The sequence below is a fragment of the Geotrypetes seraphini genome, chromosome 10 (assembly GCF_902459505.1).
Source record: "Geotrypetes seraphini chromosome 10, aGeoSer1.1, whole genome shotgun sequence".
Lineage (NCBI taxonomy): Eukaryota > Metazoa > Chordata > Amphibia > Gymnophiona > Dermophiidae > Geotrypetes > Geotrypetes seraphini.
In genome coordinates, this window is record NC_047093.1 from 87,617,267 (window position 1) to 87,641,420 (window position 24,154).

Here is a 24,154-nt window from a genome sequence, read left to right on the forward strand (position 1 = left end):
CCTCAGGAGGAGTGGAGTTTGGGAGGAATGAGAAGCAGACTCTACGGGAGGATTGTCTGGTGGAAGAGTCTGGAAGTTGAGGGAGTAGCCGTGGCGGATGATGTTGAGTACCCACTGGTCTGATGTGATGACCTCCCAACGGTTGAGAAAGATTGTGAGGCGGCCTCCGATAGGTTGAGGAAGAGGCACCGAGGATTGGAGACTGGCTATGCTCTGGAGAAAAGAGTCAAAAGGGCTGAGATGGTTTTGACTGTGGGAGAGGCTTGGCCGGTTGGTGAGACTGTGAACGTGCTTGAGATTGGTGCTGCTGACGAGGTCGGCGAGGCTGTTGATGCTGAGGCGGGTTGAGGGGTCTGGCCGAAAACCTGCGTTGGTAGGAAGACTGCTGTTTGTAGGGGCGAGCAGGTGGAGTCTTCTTTTTGGGTTTGATCAGGGTATCCCATCTGGTCTCGTGTGCTGAGAGTTTCTGGGTAGTTGAGTCCAGGGACTCCCCAAAGAGTTCATCACCAAGACAAGGTGCGTTGGCTAGGTGGTCTTGGTGATTGATATCAAGGTCAGAAACCCTCAGCCAGGCCAAGCGCCTCATGGCGACTGCCATGGCAGAGGCTCGAGAGGTCAGTTCAAAAGAGTCATAAATGGATCTCCCCATAAATTTCCGGAGTTGGAGCAAGCTAAAAATTTGCTGTTGAAAAATCGGGATCTTACGCTCAGGGAGGTACTTTTGGATGGAGGAGAGTTGTTGCACCAAATGCTTCAGATAGAAGGAGAAGTGGAAGGTGTAATTATTAGCTCTGTTGGCAAGCATGGAATTTTGATAAAGGTGCTTGCCAAATTTATCCATCGTTCTGCCTTCTCTGCCAGGAGGTGTGGAGGCATAGACACTTGAACCCTGGGTTTTCTTTAAGGTGGACTCCACAAGAAGGGATTCATGGGGCAGTTGAGGTTTATCGAACCCCGGGATAGGAATGACCCTGTACAAATTATCCAGTTTTCGAGGGGCACCCGGTACCGTGAGGGGGTTTTCCCAATTCTTGTAAAAAGTTTCCCGTAAGATGTCGTGTACGGGTAACTTTAAAAATTCCTTGGGAGGTTGTTCGAAGTCCAGGGCGTCAAGGGATTTCTTAGAGTCGGACTCTAAAGGGATAGATAGAGCTGCCGACATTTCCCTTAGAGATTTTGTGAACGAGGACTGTTCAGGTTTGGAACTGGTATCGACCATCGAGGGTTCCTCGTCTGTTGATGAAGCCTCATCATCGGTACCGGGTGGGGATTCTTCCCATAAGTCCGGGTCCCTGACGTCGGTGTGCACGGTGCGGGACGGTGGTGCGGACGGCTCAGTGTGGCGAGTCTTAGAGAGGGATTTGCCAGAGCGCATCGAGACGGTACCGGGGGAAGAAGACCGGTGCCGGTCCTGGTCACGGGGGGACTGTTGTCAGTCTCGATGTCGGGGAGGGTCTGCATCAGAGCGGGGTTGCACCGGAGGATGAAGTGGTTCAGCCGCGAGTACCGGCATGGAGGTGTTCAACGGTACCGATGGTGTCGACACCGGTGGTATGGTGCGAGGCTCGGGCTGGTCCGGTACCGGAAGGAGCGGGGCCAATATTGCGGGCAACAAGTGCTGGAGTTGCTGTTGAAGTTGTTCCTGCAATTGACTATGGAGTATGGTGCAATGCGGTCGTCCAGAGGAGGCACCGGTACCGCTTTTTTCTTTGTCGGTACCATAGGTGCCGCTCCATGCCCCGGCGATGAGGAGGCCGATGACGAGGCACTCACCGAGATCGGGGCGGAGCGTTTGCGGGGTCGGCGTGATGCCGGGAGGACCGGCGTCGCCGGTGTGGCAGGAGAGCGCTCAAGGGAAGTGGAAGGCTTCTTAGCCGGCTTACCTGGTGCCAGCGACCCCGAGGATGGATCAGGCGTCGTCGAAGTAGTCGGTGCCGACTTTTGTGGTGCCGATGACGGCGCGGCCGATTCCATGGCAGACCCGGTACCGAACAGGATGTTCTGTTGGATCTGCCTATTTTTCAATGTATGCTTTTTAAGAGTAGCACAGCGGGTGCAGGTGTCAGCCCGATGCTCTGGACCCAGGCACTGTAGGCACCAATTGTGTGGGTCAGTGAGAGATATCGGGCGTGCACACCGCTGGCACTTCTTAAAGCCCGGCTGAGGGGGCATGAAGGGAAACACGGCCTCCGCAAAATCAAAACCGGAGGCCTGTATGGTGGCAACAGGCCCCGCCGGGGCCGGCCCGAAAAATAAGATAAAATAAAGTTTTTTTGTTTTTTTTTTACAAAAAAATAACGAAAAAGAAACCCGAAGGGAAAAAGAACAAAAAAGGAAGAGAATTTCGCGAGCGGGAAGGCAAAAAGTGAAATTTCAACGGCCGTTGAAACACATGCGTCTTCTTCGCTCCGCGGAAACGAAGAAACTGGGGACCACGCTCTCCTCCGTCGGGCGGGAAGGCACTCGCGCATGCGCGGTGCGGCCAACTAGAACTTTCTAGTTAAAAAGGTCCGTACCGGGGCTCCGTCGGTGACGTCACCCATGCGTTAAGAATATGCTGCCTGCTTGTCCTGGGATAACTGCAGCTATGTGATGGCAAAAATAAAAAATAAACATAGGGGCCCTTTTACTAAGCTAAAAAGTGTCCTGTGGTATTAGTAGTTGGGGCTTTCCCGCATTCTGAGGCCACTTAGCATGGTTGTAAATTGGTCACACAATTTCCCAATTAGCATGTGACCATTAGTGTGGGAGCCTTTATCAATACCTATTTACTGGGCAGTAAGGGCTCCAGCATTAACCACTTGCTAATCTATTAGTAAACAGTGATTCAGCTGTTCTAACCAATTAGCACTGGGCACACTCTGCCTAGAACGACCTCCCCCCACCCCCTATGAGAGAACCCAGAACTGAAACCCTCAATCACTTTGAACTGGCTTCTCATGGTGATCTGGCAAAAACAATCACCATGCTACAACCCTCTGGATCCAACCTCGACCCGTGCCCACCGAATCTCCTGACTGACAAAAGACGTCTTCATCTAATCGATCCTACCTCTAATAAATTCCCCCTTGCAATCAGGAATGGTACTGCAAAGCTGGAAATCAGCAATCATCAGGCTGATCCTTTAAAAATCATCCCTGGATCTGAACGAACCCAGCAACTACAAACCAGTCTCCAACCTTCCCTTCATCTTCAAGATCTTTGAAAAAACAGTACTATCTTAACTCCAGGCCTTTATCGACATACCAAACTGGCTTCAGAAAATTCCATAGCACAGAAACGGTCTTAGCGGACATTATCGATAACTGCTGGAGCATACTAGACAAAGGAAATAGGCTACTGGTCCTTCTAGACCTCAGTGCTTCCTTTGATACCATCGATCACCCCTCTTCACTAGACTCGCAAATATTGGAATCAGTGATCGAGCGCTCCAGTATTTCTCATCATTCCTGACCCAAAGAGGGGCATAATCAAAACTTTAAAACGTCCAAAAACCTACCTAAGATGGCACTTGGACGTCCTAATAGCAGGGACGTCCAAGTGCCAATAATCGAAACAAACTTTCTGGACGTTCAGCAGCACTTCTAAGCTGCTGTGTGTCCAGAGCTTAAAAATGTGGATTGGTCATGAAGCTGTGTGACATGATATGGCATGCTGGGAGGTGTGTTATGGGCGAGAATTGGGCAGGCTTCTATCTGAAGCAATAATGAAAGCTTTGAGCCAGTCATGGCCTTAGGTCCCTCCCACTGCATCCCAAGAGGCATTGGGAGAAGGAAGGCCCATCATTCTCATCATGTGGCCCTGCTGATTTTGCATCAGAAGGTACGGAGGTGTCAGATGATGTGTGTGTGGGAGATTGTTGCCTGATGTCAGGGGTGTCGGGTAATATGTGTGGGGGTCCAAGAATGTTGGGGGATGTGGGGGGATGTTGGGCAGGGAAGGAGTGTAGAGCTCTAGCTAATTCTGGCAGAGGGAATCCCACATCAGCTGAGCCGGTAGAAATCCCCGAAACTGGCTCAGACAAGGTAGTTGGGTAGATCTACAAAACTTGCTTTTGTGCGTTTTTCATGTGGACGTTTTTATTTTTGAAAATGACCACAAAAGGTAGACATCCTAAGGACCAAAACATCTACATAAAAGATAGACATCTGGCAGCTTTGAAAATGGACATTTTTTTCTACTGGGTTTTTGGACGTCTTGCCAAAAACATCCATCCTCAGACTGAGACGTCCTATCAAACATGCCCCTCCACGCATCCTACTAAGATCTACTCTATCGCAATCCAAACCGATACAATATGGAGTAACACAGGGTGCTCTCCTATCCCTTCTGATATTCATCCTCTGGTGATAGACATCTCCTTAAAACATCACATAAATATCCACTCATTTGCCAATGACATAACAACTCTACCTACTGGTAGGCTCAAATCGAGACATTCAAATCTCCATACTACACAACTGCCTCACAGAAATAAAAAGCTGTATGTCTCACAACAAGCTGCAACTAAATGCGGTGAAAACTGAACTCCTCTGGATACAGAGAGGTGACCCCAAACTCGCCCGCCAGTCAATCTCTTGGGAATCAGCAACCCTGATGGCCAAAGACAAAGTATGCAGCCTAGGGGTGATCCTTGATAGCGACCTTTCGCTCTCTGACCATATCTCCCAAGTAATATTTGTCTTGTTCTACTACCTCCGGCAACTACAGAAAATCAGATGATACCTCTCGGAACTGGACTTCTTTCAACTGTTCTACACCTTCATCCTCTACGTATGAACTACTACAATGCACTCCTAAATGGGCTCACTGCAAAAAACCTTCAAAATGCAGCCATGCGACTCCTGAATAATCGCCATATATGAAACCCAATTACCCCAGTGCTGTGTGTTGCCCACTGGCTGCTGATCAACAAACGATGTATATTCAAAGGCCTTGTAATGGCCTACAAACTCTTCCACCCTACACCCTGAATCAACTGCATCGCTTGCAAGAAAAGCAATTACACAAGACCTCAGGACTCGCCGTCCTCCTTGAGAATGCCCCAGAAAGATTTTACACTACCTTCCAAGCCTCTGGAATAACCTACCTACCCACATAAGATTATTAGAAGGTCTACTGAACTTCAGAAAGGCAATAAAACTTTTCTTCCCCTGACCCTCTATCAGTGTGCCAATCCAAATTCCCCAAACCTTTTGAAAAGTGCCCTGACCCTCCACTGTCTCAAGTCTTAAACACTATGGGATTCATTATAAAAAAAAAAGGTCTAAAAAGTGGCCTAAATGGGTACTTGGATGATCAAAAAGCCTGATCGTCCAAGTACCCATAATCAAAGCTAGTTTTAGACGTAGCTAAAACCAGCTTAGGCCTTTCCCCTGCCTCTAAACCTACACCTAGGCGTACAGCAGGTATAACCAAAACTTTTGACAAGTTGCCAAGTCAGCACTTATACGTTTTGACTTAGACCAAGTCAAAACAGATATAAGTGCCGAAAAAGGAGCCGCTGAGCTGATGGCGGCTGGCGCGAACAGCTCAGCAGCCCAGCACCCGCAACCATCGCAGCAGGGGAGATGGCAATCTCTCCTGCCACGATGCATCACACCCCCCCCCCCCCCGAAAACGATCTGGGCAGGAGGGAGCCCAAGCCCTCCTGTCCTGGTGAGCCACGACCCCCCCGCTGACATCGGGGCCCAAGCCCTCCTGCCCCGCGGCACCCCTAAACCCCAAAAACGATCAGCACAGGAGGGAGCCCATCCATCCGACCAACGATTTTCAGGTACGAGGAGGGGGGGCCGATCGGGGGTTTGGGGAGGCGGTCGTGGGGGGTTGCATCGAGGGCAGGAGGGCCTAGGATCCCTCCTGCCCGTATTTTAGTGGGGGTTGGGGAGTAGGGGGTTTCAGCAGTGCAGGAGGGCTTGGGCTCCTTCCTGCCCTGATCGTGTTGGGCGGGTGGGTTTTCAGCGGGGCAGGAGAGCTTGGGCTCCCTCCTGCCCAGATTGTTGGGGGGGGGGGGGTGAATTCTGTAACCGGTGTTGCTTTTGACAGACACCGATTACAGAATCCAGCTTTTAGGCAAAGGACAGGATCCTCCTTCGCCTAAAAGCTCTTGTTTTGGGTGTTTGGGAGTTAGGCTTTTTTTAGGTTGATTATATAGTGTAGACGTAGTGGTGGTCTGGGCGTTTAAATAGCTGAACGTAAAGGCAGACCATTATAAAAAAAAACCTCCTTTTTGATGTTTTTTTTGATAATGGACATTTTCCCTGCTTCTACTTTCAACGTTTAGGGCCTTAGGCCAAAAGGGGACTTAGACATTTTTTTTTTTTATTATGCCCCTCCACGTGCTTCGTCCTATGTCTGACCATGCTATGTTTTCTCATACAATGTTCTTTCATACTCTGTCATATTTTTTGCCATCTTTGTCCTACTATACTATACATCATATTTATCATACTATTCTCCCCTTTTACAAAAGCGAGGAAGAGGTTTTTAGTGCCGTTTGGCATGCTGAATGCTTTGCGCTGCTCCGATGCATATAGGAACTCTTTGACCGTTGGAGCAGCGCAGCATATTCATCACGCTGACCAGCACTAAAAACCTCTTCCGTGTTTTTGTCAAAGGGCCCATACTATGTCTGCCATGTTACAATCTCTGAAGCCATGTCTGCCACACAATGTTTGCTGTTCCACGTCTTCCATGCTATGTTTCGTCATGCAGGCTGGCCTTACCATTTTTGCCAAGTCATGTCATAGAATGCTTGCCTTGCTATGTTTTGCTGTACTATGCTCGCCACACTGTCTCACCAAACCATGTTTTGTCATATTGTTTTACCATGCTTTAACTGTTCTGCCATCTCTGTCAGACAATGTTTGCCATTCTATATTCTAACATACTACGTATGTCTGAGAGTGTGTAATGTAATGTAATGTAATTTATTTCTTATATACCGCTACATCCGTTAGGTTCTAAGCGGTTTGAAGAAAATATACATTAAGATTATAAATGAGAAGTAAGAAGGTACTTAAAAAATTCCCTTACTGTCCCGAAGGCTCACAATCTAACTAAAGTACCTGGAAATTAATAAAGAAGAGAAAATAAAGATGGTTGAAAAAAGAAAAGTGGTGCTGGGGTTAGAGCTATAGCTTCAATATCCTCAGGTTGAGGATTCAAGCCCACACTTCTCTCTGTAACCATGGGTAAGTCACTTGGTCCCCTATTGCCTCAGGTATATTACCGTATTTTCACGCATATAACGATTTTACAAACCGAGTATAACCATGCGCGTTATATGCGTGAGCGCGTTGTACAAATTTTTTTTTACATAGTTTCCCCCCTCCGACGTCTGATTCATCACCCCGAAGAACCGCTCGCACCCCCCTAGCCTCCCCCCCCTGCATGGAGAAGCTGCCTACCATTGTTTCCCGATGCCAGTGAGCCCTGCTGCTTCCTCTGCCGGCGGTCCCGCCCCTTCTCTGAGCCCTGCGCTGCGCTGCTTCCTCTGCCGGCGGTCCCGCCCTTTCTCTGACGTCAGACAAGGGGCAGGACCGCGGCAGAGGAAGCACCGCAGCGCAGGGCTCAGAGAAGGGGCGGGACCGCCAGCAGAGGAAGCAGCAGGGCTCACTGGCATCGGGAAACAACGGTAGGCAGCTTCGCCGTGCGAGGGGGGGGAAGCTGGGGGGGTGCGAGCAGTTCTTTGGGGTGGGGGTGCGAGCGGTCTTTCTGGGTGATTAATGGACATCGGGGGGGGGGCATCAGGCTTTCAGGGTGGGGACAGGACTTCAAAGGTGGACAGGACTTCAAAGGGGGACAAGACTTCAAGGGGCAGGGCTGTAAAGTGAGAGTCGGGACGAGAGGAGACTCGGGGCAGGGCTGTAAAGTGAGAGTCGGGACGAGAGGAGACTCGGGGCAGGGCTGGAAAGTGAGAGTCGGGACGAGAGGAGACTCGGGGCAGGGCTGGAAAGTGAGAGTCGGGACGAGAGGAGACTCGGGGCAGGGCTGGAAAGTGAGAATCGGGACGAGAGGAGACTCGGGGCAGGGTTGGAAAGTGAGAGTCGGGACGAGAGGAGACTCGGGGCAGGGCTGGAAAGTGAGAGTCGGGACCAGAGGAGACTCGGGGCAGGGCCGGAAAGTGAGAGTCGGGACCAGAGGAGACTCGGGGCAGGGCTGGAAAGTGAGAGTCGGGACCAGAGGAGACTCGGGGCAGGGCTGGAAAGGAGAGTCGGGGCGGTGACAGGAGAGTCGGGGCGGCGACAGGAGAGTCAGGGCGGCAAGCAGCATGCGCGGTATACGCGTGTGCACGCTATATAAAAATTCTTTTACATATATTTCGGTTTCCCGCGTGCTATACTCGTGTGCGCGTTTTACACGGGTGCGCGTAATATGCGTGAAAATACGGTAGATAGATTGTGAGCCTGCCAGGACAGACAAGGAAAAATGCTTGAGTACATGAATAAATCCATATAAACCATTCTGAACTCCCCTGGGAGAACAGTATAAAAAATATTTCTTATTTTTTAGTGCATGGGTAACACCTGCCAAAATATAAAACTACAATGGCACGCCCCACAGGAGTGGATTTTATCCTGCAGTAAGTATGCATTAGTGGTTACTGCAGGGTCCCATAATATTGTGTTCAGTTCTGATCCCCCTATCTCAAAAAAGATATAGTAAAACTGGAAAGGATACAGAAAAGGACAACAGAAATTTAAGGGGTTGAAATGACTCTCTTAAGAACAAAGACTGAATAGATTAGTGCTCTTCAGCTTGGAGAAGAGATGAATCAGAGGAGCTTGGTCAGAGACATAAAATTATGAGTTGTGTTAAATAGGTAAATAGGGTAAAATTATTTATGTCTCTAAACTCTAACTGGCCAGACATTTGTAGGATTTGCTCCTGAGAATTATTCTCAAAAATTGGCTTCTTTAAAAATGTACTAGGGCTGAGCATAGGCATCAGAATGGGGGAGGGACCATAGTCCCCCCCCATATTTGGCGGCCCCAGCATCGTCTTCATTTGTGGCCCAAAGGATGTCACTTGTGCCGGCCAATCACATACGCTGCCCTACTACTGGCACTGGTGTCCTCTCTCTACTGTGGCCCACCCTCTCTGATGTAACTTCCGTTTCCTTCCTGCACTGTGCTGTGATGTTCCCAATGCTCTGGGTCATGTGAGTAAGCAATGCCCCTCCCAGAAGACTCTCTGTAAATCAGGGATCTCAAAGTCCCTCCTTGAGAGCCGCAATCCAGTTGGGTTTTCAGGATTTCCCCAATGAATATGCATTGAAAACAGTGCATGCACATAGATCTCATGCATATTCATTGGGGAAATCCTGAAAACCCGACTGGATTGCGGCCCTCAAGGAGGGACTTTGAGATCCCTGCTGTAAATTAATCTATTTCTGTAGTGTTCTATACTTATTGCTCTTTGGTTTTGTTGTTGAAAGTGCACATGTAATTTTTATGTTTTCACAGATACTGGCTGATTACCTGAGATTTACTGATTTCCCTCTTGCACTGTGCAGTGATATTTCCAACATTACAGGTCATGTGACTTTCTACATAAGCACTGCCCCTTTCAAAAGACTCGTTATAAATTAATCTGTATCTGTGGCATCCCACACTGTGCGGTGACATGCACTGTCTCCATTTTCTTCTTCCACATCGATTACGGTACTTGACCTCTTTCAATTTTCACCATCAGGTACAATGCCTAACCTCTATTATAAAAAAAATATTTTGAACTACCTGTTTTTGGAGTACTCCTCACCTCTTTACCAACTTCCATCCATGCTATTCTGACAACATATTAATTCCCAATTCCAGTAATTTGGGGCCGTCACTTTATCTCTCCTATCTTACATATTCTTTATCCAATCCCCCAAAACCTCTTTCTCAGCAATATTAAACTGCAGATCATTAAAAAGTAAAACTGATTCAATCAGAGACCTTATTTTCTCTACCCGACACATTATTTTTGCCTTACTGAGATTTGGCTCCACCTCAGTACAGAAAATGTATTATTTCATTGTCTCCCCTCAGGATATGATGCAATTTATCACTCATGACCTAACAAATGAGGCAGAGGCTTTGCCTACATCTTTCCTAGTTCTACCTGCATTCAAGAACTGCCTAATCCTTTTCCTTACCCTGAACTCTTATTAGCTAAAGGACATCTTTATAATCCCTTATATATTCTTCTTTTATGTTGTCTTTCTCTTACTTCCGAACAATGAAATCAATGTCAGCAATCTTTGAGTGAAGCTACTATAAAATATCCCAGTCTGTCTGAAAAAAATTAAATCCTCAAATTTCTTGCACATTTCTGTGGAAGTTGCTTCCACAGGCCATCTTCAATGGATTCTCTACCCCACTTAAACAGCTTGCTCCAAAATTTTATTTTGTAGGATTATGGGGCAGACTCATCATATGCTGCAGTCATGGATCTCTTTTGGCTTTTTCCCTTCTTTTGTGAGAAAGATTATCACTGAACGATGCTCCAAATCTAGCCGTTTTTTTTAACTTGATTCGCACAAGGATTCTCCTGACATCTTGTCTCTTACAATGTTAGACTCCCATTGAGCTGGAGCTGTGCATGAGTAACCTCGAGATATGTCACAACATGCACAGACTTATTTTAACAAGCTTGATACTCAGGTAGATAAATTGAACGGCCCACATACTTCCTAGTGACTTGGACTGATTGCTCCAGGATGGACTTTTGGTTTGTATCTTACTTACTTATAGTTCACTCAGTCCTCTGATAAAAGGGAATGTTTATGTGCAGTATTAAGTACAACAGTCAAAGAAACAGAAGTTGCACTTTAAAATTCAGAAACGGCCAGAGAAAAAGTAACTCACAGATCGGTTGTTTTCCTCACACTTGATCTTGCATTCACTGTTGAACTGGAACCCACTGGTGCACTGGTACAGCCCATGAAACTTGGAAGATGGAGGGTCACATATGACTGGCTCACATGCCCCTTCTTGCCATGTGCCATCTTCTATGCACTGAGTCTTGAAAGTCCTCCTTCCAAAAAATAAAGATCAATACACAGCATGAAGTATGAAATGCTAAACTACTACAACATTCAATTTCACTGACCAGGAGCATGTGCAGTCCTGCAGCTGATTCTTTCTAACCCAGAGGTCCCCAAATCAGTCCTCAGTACACAACTAGCTAGTCAGGGTTTCAGGATATCCACAATGAATATGCATGAGATAAATTTGCATGTACTATCTCTACTGTATAAATCTATCTCATGCATATTTATTAGGTTGAGTCTCTAAATCAATAGCCAGAGGAGCATTGCATAATTCAGCCCTCACAGCAGTTTCTCTCTCTCCTGGCACTCAAGGGAATGGTGTCACACAACAGCTTCAACACAGAGCTGTTCCTATGGGAGTCAATCTCATTTCTATAGCTCCAGAATCAAACTAAAGCACTCTGTATTCCTCTGCCATAATTAATACTCTAAAACATTTAACTTAGGATTTAATTATTCGTTTTTCCAATCAAGAACACAAGGCAAGTTACATTCAAGTACAGTAGGCAGGTCATAGAGAGGGTTTATAATCTAAGGCAGTGGTTCCCAATCCTGTCCTGGGGGACCACCAGCCAGTCGGGTTTTCAGGATATCCTTAATGAATATGCATAAGAGATTTGCAAACATGCCACTTCCATTATATGCAAATCACTCTCATGCATATTCATTAGGGATATATTGAAAACCCATCTGGCTGATGGTCCCCAGTACAGGGTTGGAAACCACTGATCTAAGGTGATGCTTGAGTCAACAGAGGGCAAATATAAACCAAGATTTTTGGTTTATATTTGGAACAGTGCTGACTTGCCTCCTTCCCAAACCTGTTGCAGGCCTCTGCCAGGCCTGTTGTGAGACCTGGTGGTCCAGCAGTGGGCCGGGATCCCTTCTGCCTGCTGCCCCAACCAACTCTACAAATTTTTAACTCCCTCCCTCTCCCTGGTGTACTTTTGAAATCCCTGGTGGTCCAGCGGTGGGCCGGGACAGCAGGGATCCCTCCCACCAGTGTCCCAGTCAGTTCTAAGAATTTTTTACTTCCCTTCTGCCTCCCCCGTCTCCCTTTAGAATCCCTGGCAGGAGCGACCTTCCTTTGCACCTGCCCATTCAGAGCTACTAGCTGATTGACTGCCATGGCGGCCAATCAGCTAGTGGCTCTGCATGGGCAGGAGTGAAGGAAGGTAGCTCCTGCTGCAGTTCACCGCTGAACCACCAGGGATTCTAAAGGTACGCAGGGGAGGTGGGAAGAAGATAAAGATTCTTAGAATCGACTGGGACAGGATATGGGAGGAATACCTGCTGTTCCGGCCCATTGCTTGACTATGAGGATTTGCTGCAGGCCCAGTGGAGGCCTACAAGGCATCAGGAGGGAGAGGGGACAGGTTACAGAACCTGTCAGGGCAGGGAGGGAGGAGGAAGATGGGTGCAAAGACTGGCAGGGGAGTGAGTGAGGGGACTGGATGCAGAGCAGGGAGGGAGGAGGAACAGGGTGCAGAGCCTGGCAAGGCAAGGCATTGCACTTGAATATTAACTGCCCAATTTAAATTTGAGTCAACCTTTTTCTGGGGGGGGTGGGGGAAGGTTACCTCGGTTTATATTCGAGTATATATGGTACTCACGGTCACAAAGAGAATCAGAGGAGGAAGCAGGTTTTAAACTTCTCTAATTCTCAGCTTATTGCGTTGACCACTAGCCCATACCTAACAAACTTTGTAACCAGGGTCATTTCTGTTCCATGTTTCTCTACGGCAGGAGTTCTCAACCCTGTCTTCCGGACACTCCTAGCCAGACGGGTTTTCTGAATATCCACAATGAATATGCATGACATAAATTTTCATTACTAGAAACCAGTATATTTATATAAATTTTGATATCCAACCCACTCTATTAGGTCGTATATAAATATAATAACTGGATTGGTACAGCAAAATAAAGCTATAAGTTTGATCGAAATACCTCAGCCCCACCACTCCACCGCAATAATAATCTTTTCTAAAGCGAGAGATTTACGTGGTGCTTCATCATTGGTAAATCGTTTTTAGCGCTGTGGTTGTGTTTAAATTATTTTTTTATATAAGTTTATAAGTTTATAAATTCAATAAATAGAAAGTTGTGAAATACATAAAATTGTATACTTAACGTCTATGCACAGCTAGACCTGGGAGTCCGACCCGACATGTTTCGCACTGGTTGTGCTGTCTCAAGGGTCTCCCTGCATGACAGAATAAAAAAGCTTCTTAGGGCAGTGAGCATGACATTTCTCAACCTCTCACCGTTCCCCATTCAAAATTAAGTAGCAGTGCAACTATCCCCTCTCATCAGGACTCACCAAGGAAGCCGTAGTCATCCGACTCACAAGTGTAGTGTCTGTGAAAGATGGCGGCGGCGTCCTCAGTATCGGTGTAAATAATTTCCTTAATGAGACACCCCCCCCCACACAGAAGTCCATTGGTCCATTCACCCTCCAATCAATGTAATCCAGTCAATCTCAGCATTCAATCCCCGCGGCTCCACAGTGTCTAATGTAAAAATTGTTCTCTGTTCAATCTCATTCAATCTCCGTACATCCTTCTCACCCTCCCTCCCCGTCACTCTCTGCACCACACGCCACCTCAATTGATCCACCCCATGTTTATATTTTAGCCAGTGGGTTACCAAGGGGGCCTGAACAACGTTATTGACAATCCGTGACTTGTGTTCATTAAGTCGAATCTTGATCTTACGGTTAGTTCTACCAATGTAGATCAGCTCACAAGGGCATACAATCGCGTATATTACATCCTCAGATGTACAATCTGTATTTGTGTTTGAATATAAAGATACTGATCTACCTGGAGGTCTCCATACATCCCCTATAATGGTCAAAGAACACCACTGGCACTTCCCACAAGGATTGTGGGATCCTCTCTCCCTCACAGTCTTCTTCTCATATTTTAAAGGGTCACATCTCTGCCCCAGGGTCCTACCTCTAGAGTATGCCACACGAGGGAACTCACTAAGAGATGGATGAATCTGTACTATGTGCCAGTAACAATGCATGTATCCCACCAGCATCTTAGTGGCCTTCGAATAAGGAAGCACACATGTCAGTATGTCTTGGGTGCTCCCCTCAACATCCTCTTGAATACCCAAAAGTAACTCCCTCTGAGCATATCTAGCCCTTAAATGCGCCTGACGTATAGATTTTTCCGGGTAACCCCTCCTGCGGAATCTGTCTGCTAACAGATCCGCCTGTTTTTTATACTCTTCTATAGAGGAACAAACTCTACGAATACGTAAGAACTGCGCTATAGGGAGATTAAATCTTAATTTGAATGGGTGGAAACTGTCGTAATGGAGGATGGTGTTACGGGTCACCGGCTTACGATAAAGGGAAGTCTGGATTTTACCGTCAACAACAGAAATAGCGATATCTAAAAATACCATCTGCGTAGGATGGCATAACATGGTGAATTTTATGTTAACATCAATCGTATTGAGATATTGTATAAATTGATCCAGTTTATCCCTTGTATCGCTCCAGATGAAAAAAACGTCATCAAGAAAGCGGCCCCAAAATACAGTGGAACCAAACCATTGAGATGGGTATATATGGTCCTCTTCAAATTTGGCCATGAAGAGGGCTGCCACCGAGGGGGCCAAAGTCGCCCCCATGGCCACCCCCTGTACCTGTTGGTAAAAATCATGATGGTAACGAAAATAACTTTCTTGAATGACCCACCTAGCTAACTGCACGAGGAAGGTGGTAGAGACACGGTGAGGAGGGACACGGTGATCAAGGGTATCAGCTATAACATTCAATGCCTCTAACTGGGGGATCTGAGTATAGAGGGAAACTACATCCAGCGTAACCATCCATTTTCCTTCCATACTGATTTCATTAGTTTTTAATTTTCGAAGGAAATCTTCTGATTTCCTTTCTGATTTCCTTCGAAAATTAAAAACTAATGAAATCAGTATGGAAGGAAAATGGATGGTTACGCTGGATGTAGTTTCCCTCTATACTCAGATCCCCCAGTTAGAGGCATTGAATGTTATAGCTGATACCCTTGATCACCGTGTCCCTCCTCACCGTGTCTCTACCACCTTCCTCGTGCAGTTAGCTAGGTGGGTCATTCAAGAAAGTTATTTTCGTTACCATCATGATTTTTACCAACAGGTACAGGGGGTGGCCATGGGGGCGACTTTGGCCCCCTCGGTGGCAGCCCTCTTCATGGCCAAATTTGAAGAGGACCATATATACCCATCTCAATGGTTTGGTTCCACTGTATTTTGGGGCCGCTTTCTTGATGACGTTTTTTTCATCTGGAGCGATACAAGGGATAAACTGGATCAATTTATACAATATCTCAATACGATTGATGTTAACATAAAATTCACCATGTTATGCCATCCTACGCAGATGGTATTTTTAGATATCGCTATTTCTGTTGTTGACGGTAAAATCCAGACTTCCCTTTATCGTAAGCCGGTGACCCGTAACACCATCCTCCATTACGACAGTTTCCACCCATTCAAATTAAGATTTAATCTCCCTATAGCGCAGTTCTTACGTATTCGTAGAGTTTGTTCCTCTATAGAAGAGTATAAAAAACAGGCGGATCTGTTAGCAGACAGATTCCGCAGGAGGGGTTACCCGGAAAAATCTATACGTCAGGCGCATTTAAGGGCTAGATATGCTCAGAGGGAGTTACTTTTGGGTATTCAAGAGGATGTTGAGGGGAGCACCCAAGACATACTGACATGTGTGCTTCCTTATTCGAAGGCCACTAAGATGCTGGTGGGATACATGCATTGTTACTGGCACATAGTACAGATTCATCCATCTCTTAGTGAGTTCCCTCGTGTGGCATACTCTAGAGGTAGGACCCTGGGGCAGAGATGTGACCCTTTAAAATATGAGAAGAAGACTGTGAGGGAGAGAGGATCCCACAATCCTTGTGGGAAGTGCCAGTGGTGTTCTTTGACCATTATAGGGGATGTATGGAGACCTCCAGGTAGATCAGTATCTTTATATTCAAACACAAATACAGATTGTACATCTGAGGATGTAATATACGCGATTGTATGCCCTTGTGAGCTGATCTACATTGGTAGAACTAACCGTAAGATCAAGATTCGACTTAATGAACACAAGTCACGGATTGTCAATAACGTTGTTCAGGCCCCCTTGGTAACCCACTGGCTAAAATATAAACATGGGGTGGATCAATTGAGGTGGCGTGTGGTGCAGAGAGTGACGGGGAGGGAGGGTGAGAAGGATGTACGGAGATTGAATGAGATTGAACAGAGAACAATTTTTACATTAGACACTGTGGAGCCGCGGGGATTGAATGCTGAGATTGACTGGATTACATTGATTGGAGGGTGAATGGACCAATGGACTTCTGTGTGGGGGGGGGTGTCTCATTAAGGAAATTATTTACACCGATACTGAGGACGCCGCCGCCATCTTTCACAGACACTACACTTGTGAGTCGGATGACTACGGCTTCCTTGGTGAGTCCTGATGAGAGGGGATAGTTGCACTGCTACTTAATTTTGAATGGGGAACGGTGAGAGGTTGAGAAATGTCATGCTCACTGCCCTAAGAAGCTTTTTTATTCTGTCATGCAGGGAGACCCTTGAGACAGCACAACCAGTGCGAAACATGTCGGGTCGGACTCCCAGGTCTAGCTGTGCATAGACGTTAAGTATACAATTTTATGTATTTCACAACTTTCTATTTATTGAATTTATAAACTTATAAACTTATATAAAAAAATAATTTAAACACAACCACAGCGCTAAAAACGATTTACCAATGATGAAGCACCACGTAAATCTCTCGCTTTAGAAAAGATTATTATTGCGGTGGAGTGGTGGGGCTGAGGTATTTCGATCAAACTTATAGCTTTATTTTGCTGTACCAATCCAGTTATTATATTTATATATGACATAAATTTTCATGCATTACCTCCATTGTATGCAAATCTATCTGATCTAAATTCATTGTGGGTATCTTGAAAACTTGACTGGCTAGGTATGTACTGAGAACTGGGTTGAAAACCACTGCTCTAGGGTATATCATTCTTGTGCTTCCCTGACACATCAAATCTTTCATTTCAATCACGTCATCTTTTCTCCAACATATTTGATGGACATGTCACTCTTTTCCAATGTCCCCCTGGAATATCATTGTTTCTCTCTATTTCTTTAGAGAATATAACCCTTTTCATGATTTCCTGAGACATGTCACCCTTCTATATCCGAGACATATATCTCTCCAGGACATGTCACTTTGTAAATTTGATGTAGTGTTTTCACTTACTTTCTGGCTTTTATGGATGAGCCTGCAACATGATATCCTGGCTTGCATTTATATTTGCAAAAGGATCCCACTTTATGCCCATCCCCACGGCAACGAGCAGTCTGAAGAACAGCATTTGGAACAGGTGGGGGTGCCAAGCACATCAGCTCACAAAGGGCTTCAGGGAAAGACCAGAGGCCATCCTCCATACAGGTGAGCAAATTGTTGCTTCCTAGTGATGAGAGTGGATACAGGTTAATGACAGAGCAAGCTTACCATCTGAGTACCATAATCACAGTTCAGTTATCAAAATGTATGCAATCTTACTGGCAAATTCTAGAGTTGTCTGGTGATCTTCATTGCATTTGTGTTTAGTTAGTTAAGTCTGCCTTCTTATATGTATTTATATAGCAATACAAAGTTGTCTATGTAGAAGAGCTCCTAGCCAAGCATGTTACATGAAACACAGAATGCAGTCAGTTCCAGCACTTGAAAGCCCCACATAAACCTCATTTTCAAGATAGTCAATATAGGTATACTAGCTATAGCTATGTTTTATTCACTATTATTCCTCTGAAATGTGCCTCATGAATACTTAGTATAGATCTGTTCATATCTGTTTTTGGCCCTAAAGGGGCCACCATTTGTCATTTTTTTAAAATAAATCTTTATTAATTTTCAAAACTTATAAAAATTGCAAACAAGTATATGTTCAGATATAACATATAACAGCACTTGTAATTGAACAATATACTAAAACAAATTACCCTATTCCCTCCCCTTTCCCTCCCTCTCTATCTAGATGTGTGTAGAAATAAAAGAAAATCCAGGAATTAATGATTTAATCAATTCAATCTTCTATTTAGCAAATGTTTCCAATGGACCCCATATTTCTTTAAACCTTTTATTGGTTCCCAATTGTTCTGCATTCGTTCTTTCATACCTATAGCACAAACAAAGTGTTTCCCGCCAAAAAGAAAAGTTTAACCTATCATAGTTTTTCCAGTTCTTAGTTATCAGTTGCATGGCCAACCCCGTAATAATCAGAAGTCTACTTTTATATGTGTCAATTGGACTTCTAGGTCTCAACAATGTCCCAAATAAAACCACGTATAAAACAATGGCATAGAGATACCTAATACCATATTAATTTTACCCCAAATCAATTTCCAATAATTGAGTATCAATAGACAATAAAATAACAGATGATCCAGTATCCCTACTTCAAGATGACAGTGCCAGCATCTATTAGACTTTAAATTATCCACCTTTTGTAAATGAAGAGGGGTCCAAAATATTCTATATAACAAAAAGAACCAAGTTTGTCTCATAGCTGCTGACGCTGTACATCTCATTCTCCAAGCCCAAATCTGTGGCCATTGCGTAGCAGAAATATGCTGCTTTGTTTCTATACTCCAAATGTCTCTTAAGCTTGCTTTAGGTTTTTTTCGCCAAATATTCAGATATTAATTTGTATCACTTAGCGGCCTGATGCCCTTGAAAATCTGTCTGGAAACATAGACCCGGCAAGCTGTACTGATTTTTTAAAATGTGCCAGTCAGGGAACCCCTTTTGAATAGCCTGCTTCAACTGCAACCATTTATAACCTTGAGACTTTGATAAACCAAATAATTGCAATAAATTAATTTACCATTTCCCCATTCAAAATTACACCATTTGTCATTTCTAATAATATAAGTAGACAAGCCAGAGGAAAACAGCGACAAAGCCTAGCAGCAGAGAAAAAAAAAGTGTAGCGGGCTTGCTGTTTTGAAATAAGAACAATGTTCAAGTGAATATGCTTGTAGTTTTAATCTTGGGCATTATTTGATTGAACTATACTGTACATAAGAACATAAAAATAGACTTTCTGGGTTAGAACAATGGTCCATCTAGCCCAGTAGCCCATCCTCACAGTGGCCAATCCAGTTCACTAGTACTTGACAAAAACCAAAAAAGTAGCAATATTCCATGCTACCAACCCCAGTAGCCTGTCCTCACGGTGGCTAATCCAGGTCACTAGTACCTGCCAAAAACCCAAATAGTAGCAACATTCCATGCTTCCGATTCAGGGAAAGCAGTGGCTTCCCCCCCATGTCTGTCTCAATAACAGACTATGGACTTTTCCTCCAGGAAATTGTCCAGACCTTTCTTAAAACCAGCTACACTGACCACTCTTTCCACAACCTCTGGCAACATGTTCCAGAGCTTAACTATTCTCTGAGTGAAAAAATATTTTCTCCTATTGGTTTTAAAAAGTATTTCCCTGTAACTTCATCGAGTGTCCCCCTAATCTTTGTAAATTTTGATGGAGTTAAAAATTGATCCACTTGTACTCCTTTGACACCACTCAGGATTTTGTACAAGGATGCAACTGCAATTTGCTGACAAAATGCTATTGCTTTTGTTTAATCACCTTTATTCATTACCTCACATTTTAGGATTAGCCTAATGGTTACTGGGCTGAGAATCAGAGGAATCAAGTTTGATTCCCACTGTGGTTCCTTGTGACCCTAAGGAAGTCTTAATCTTTCATTGCCCCATGTATAAAAAACTTAGGTTTTTTTTTTTTTTTTTTTACTACGGCACGCTATCTGATTTAGCGTGCGCTAAATGCTAACGCGTCCTTAGTAGATAATGGGCGTGTTAGCATTTAGTGAGCGCTAAATCAGATAGCGCGCCTTAGTAAAAGACCCCCTTAAATTGGAAGCCCACTAGGGAGAGAAAAATTATCTAGTTGTATCACTGAAAGGCAATACATTAGGGCCCCCTTTTATTATGCTATCTTAGGGTTTTTTATCGCCATCCGCTGCAGTAAAAGATTCGACACTCATAGGGGCCTAAATATTTGATAAACAAGTGGAGAGATTTGGAGTAAAGTCTGGTTTGAAGCTTAATTTTAAGAAATTAGAAGCAATGCATCTAGGTAGTCCTCAGCTATTTGAATGGATGGAAGGTCAGATGCAATATTTGAGGATCTATTTGGCAATCAATTTAGTACAAATGTATTATATTAATAGTTCAATCTTTTTGCAGAAATCCTCGGCCGTTTTCAAACTTCTGATCGCATTGCTAAGGAATTTTCAAGGATCTATAGCTCTTTATAAAACAGGACTGTTTCTTAAGTGGTTCTATGCCATACAAATATTTCTATTTTTTTCAATGACCTGCTTAGGAAATTCAATAACCTGTTTAGGAAATTTTTAAGGGAAAATAAAAAAGTCAAGGATGACCAATTAAGGTTTCCTTTCATCAGAGGAGGCTTAGGCCTTCTGAATCTGCAGGGATATAACAGCGTGTATCACACGTCACCCAGCTTTTTTTTAAATCTCCTGTTCTAACAGATATGTTTTAAAAAATTTATTGTAAACCACCTAGATGTAATGATAGGCAATATATCAAATAAATAATAAACTTGAAACTTGAACTTGAAATTCTTGTTACATCTTATAAATTAGAGAATGAGGTTCAGTACCTTATATATTCAAACATAAACTGAGATTTTTGGGCTAACAAAATGGCCCAAAAATGGTTTACATTTGGTCAGCACTGACCCGCCCCCCCCCTCCCTCACAAAACTGTTTTCAGGCCTCTGACAGGCCTGTCATGAGACCTGGTGGTACAGCGGTGGCTGGGGCAGGAGGGATTCTTCCCGCCTTCTGTCCCAGCCTGATTCTAATTATTTATATCTCCCTCCCACCTCCCCCGTGTACCTTAAATATCTCTGGTGGTCCAGTGTTGGCCAGTAAAGGAGGATTTCCTCCCGCCTCCTGTCCCAGCCCGATTCTAATTATTTTTATCTTCCCCGCGTACCTTAAGTATCCCTGGTGGTCCAGTGGTGAATCATAGTTCACGGCAGCCAATCAGCTAGTGACTCTGCATGGGCAGGCGTGACCTTCTTTCGTCTCTGCCTGTGCAGAGCAACTAGCTGATTAGCGGTTCTGCAGGGGCAGGAGCGAAGGAAGGTTGCTCCTGTCACGATTCACCGCTGGACCACCAGGGATACTTAAGGTACGTGGGGGCAATAAAATAATTAGAACTGGGCTGGGACAGGAGGTGAGAGGGATCCTTCCTGTCCCAGCCACCACTGGAGCATGAGGTCTCACGGTAGGCTCGGTGGAGGCCTGCAAGGCATTGGGAGGAGGGGGAGTGGAAAGGGTACAGAACCTGGCAGGGAGGGAGGGGGGCTGGGTGCAAAGAATGGCAGGGCAGGGGAAGGAGTGAGTGTGGGAGCTGGATGCAGAGCCTGGCAGAGCAGTAAGGGAGGGGGAACAGGGTGCAGAGCCTAGCAGGGCACGGCAAAGCAAAGAACTGCACTTGAATATTAAACCCCCTCCCCCAAATTATATTTGAGTCAACCTTTTTTCCTCCTTTTTTGAGGGAAAAAAGATTACCTCAGTTCATATTTGGGTCGGCTTATATTTGAGTATATACAGTATACTCTGCGTGTACCACTAAATAAGTTTGACACTGGTATAGTGTGATATTTATTAGTATACCCTTTGTGACAAGGGTAGATATGGTTCTGTAGGGTTTTGAAATTAAACAGTAAAATTTCTTAGTTGCTGCATTTTATATAGTAGGCAATGCTGACTTTCTGCCTAGGAAAGAAAGAGGAAAGTTGCAGGACAAGCATAGAAAAGGGATTACTAGAGTGTTTGAAGTTGTTATTAACAAGGGGAAATGTAAGTCATTTGAAAGTTTTGAGGTATGACTTCGGTTGTGTTCTTCTACTGTATAAAAGTTTTTTCAGCAAGTGTAGCAGAAGGGCACTGAAAGACTGTATGTTCTGCAGAAGATCTAGGCCCTAGTCTATGATAAGAGTATCATACTGGCTCTGCTTGAGCATTTGTAGAGGGGAATTAGGGGAGACAATGTCTTCTTAACCAAGATGGATTATGTCCTCTTAGAAGTAAGGGGGTATCCCAGAACTTTTTGGAGTCCTTGTTGACATGTTCCAAGTTTGTGACACCCTTTGTCTCTCAGGCTGGGAAAGGAGCTTGAGCAATAATGCACTTGGAGGGATCTGTTTTTGTTTTAGTGGGTCCTGCACATGGAAAAAAAGGACTGATGGCAAGCTTCAGACCACGATTGCCCCTCTGAAAGGATAGGGGTTCAAGGTCCTGCTGCTATAAGAACATAAGATCATAAGCCATGCCACACTGGGATAGACCAAAAGTTCATCAAGCTCAGTATCCTGCTTCCAGCAGTAGCCAATCCAGGTCACAAGTACCTGGTAATATATCAAAAGAGTAAAAGAGATTTTATGGCAGCCGGAATACACCAGAGCTTTCCAGTATACTGCATGGGGTGCCATATGTACGACTACCTCCCCTCGGGAAGGCGGGAGTACATATGCGGCCGGTGCCAAGAGCTGGAAGGCCTGAAGTATGAGGTTGCGAGATTGCAGGCCAGGGTTCAGGACCTGGAGGGGCAGCACGCTTCAGAGGAGCCATGCCAGGCGTCTGAGGATCCAGACAGAAACAGCTTCATTGAAGATCAGGTGAGGGACCTTGAGAGATTCATCGAGGAGAGCTACAGGAGGGTCGAGGAGCAGAACCAGCAGCAGCTCAGACAGGTGTCACCAGACGAGAGCCAGGACCCACCGGAGGATGGACCTAGTGGAGAGGCCAGTGGAGAGGCCAGGAGGGTGGAGGAGGCCAAGGACCCCGAGGGAGGAGCGCCGAGATTCACCATGGACACGGACCTGAGGCAGAGGAGGCTCTTGAGGAAGGGAAAGATTGCAATTGTTGTGGGAGACTCGATCCTGAGGGAGGTGGACAGTCACGTTGCCGGAGGTCGAGAGGACCGGCTGGTGACATGTCTCCCAGGGGCCAGGACAAAGGACATTGCCGACAGAATCGAGAGGATCCTGGACGGAGCCGAAACGGAGGAGACAGCAGTAATTGTCCACGTCGGAACAAATGATGTGAGCCGGAGGAACTTCAGCATGCCTGTGCTAACGGACCAGTTCAGGGTCCTGGGAAGGAAGCTGAAACGGAGGACACAGAGGATAGCATTCTCGGAGATCCTGCTGGTCCCGAGGGCAGATGCAAGGAGGCAGGCCGAGCTCCAGGAGGTGAATGCGTGGCTGAGGAGGTGGTGCAAGGAGGAGGGCTTCCACTTTGTGAGGAACTGGTCGTCCTTCTGGGGAAAGAGCAAGCTCTACAGGCGGGATGGCCTGCATCTGAGCATGGCGGGAACAAGAATACTAGCAGCCAACGTTAAGAAGGAGATCGAGAGGGCTTTAAACTACGGAGAGGGGGAAAGCCGACAGCTGACCTGATGACGCTTCGGACAGCAGTATCCAGAAAAGATGCTGAACGGGCTGACTGCAGGGAGGACGACGGGGGACCGATGGAACTCGTGATCAGACAGCGAGGGAAACACCAGGTAACAACTTGCTGGGAGAAGCCTAAGGGGAAGGAGAAAACAGGGGATTCAGGGGGGCGAGATCGCACCAGGGTGCAAACAGAAGGCAATAAGGTGGAGCCACAGGGCAAAGGGGAGCCACAAGGCAAGGGGGAACAAACCAAGGCTCAGGGGATGATAGCACGGGAGGGGGCTGGTACTCCCCGGGGAAAAGCGGGGAGGAGGGGTGGAAGGGACATGGGGAGGAAGGGAGTTGCAAGGGTAAAGGCGGAGGGCACAGCAGAGGCACCGGGAGCGGGAAAACGGCCCGAGACTCAAGGGAAGGCGGCCCAGGTAAAGGCAGAGGTGGTGGCACCGGGAGCGGGAAAACGGCCCGAGACTCAAGGGAAGGCGGCCCAGGTAAAGGCAGAGGTGGAGGACAAATACCGGGACCTACAGTGCTTATACGCAAATGCAAGAAG

General features: G+C 45.8%; 1 protein-coding gene across 3 annotated transcripts in view; it reads right to left on the reverse strand.

The window, feature by feature from the left end:
* Nucleotides 1-24,154, reverse strand: part of PAPPA (pappalysin 1) — a 644,537-nt gene that overhangs the window by 83,168 nt on the left and 537,215 nt on the right. For all 3 annotated transcript variants that reach the window (XM_033961720.1, XM_033961721.1, XM_033961722.1), the window contains exons 16-17: nt 17,343-17,553; nt 10,854-11,022 (exon numbers count right to left, since the gene is read on the reverse strand). In XM_033961720.1, coding sequence (XP_033817611.1) covers nt 10,854-11,022; nt 17,343-17,553 — 380 coding nt within the window. The remainder of the gene's footprint in view (nt 1-10,853; nt 11,023-17,342; nt 17,554-24,154) is intronic.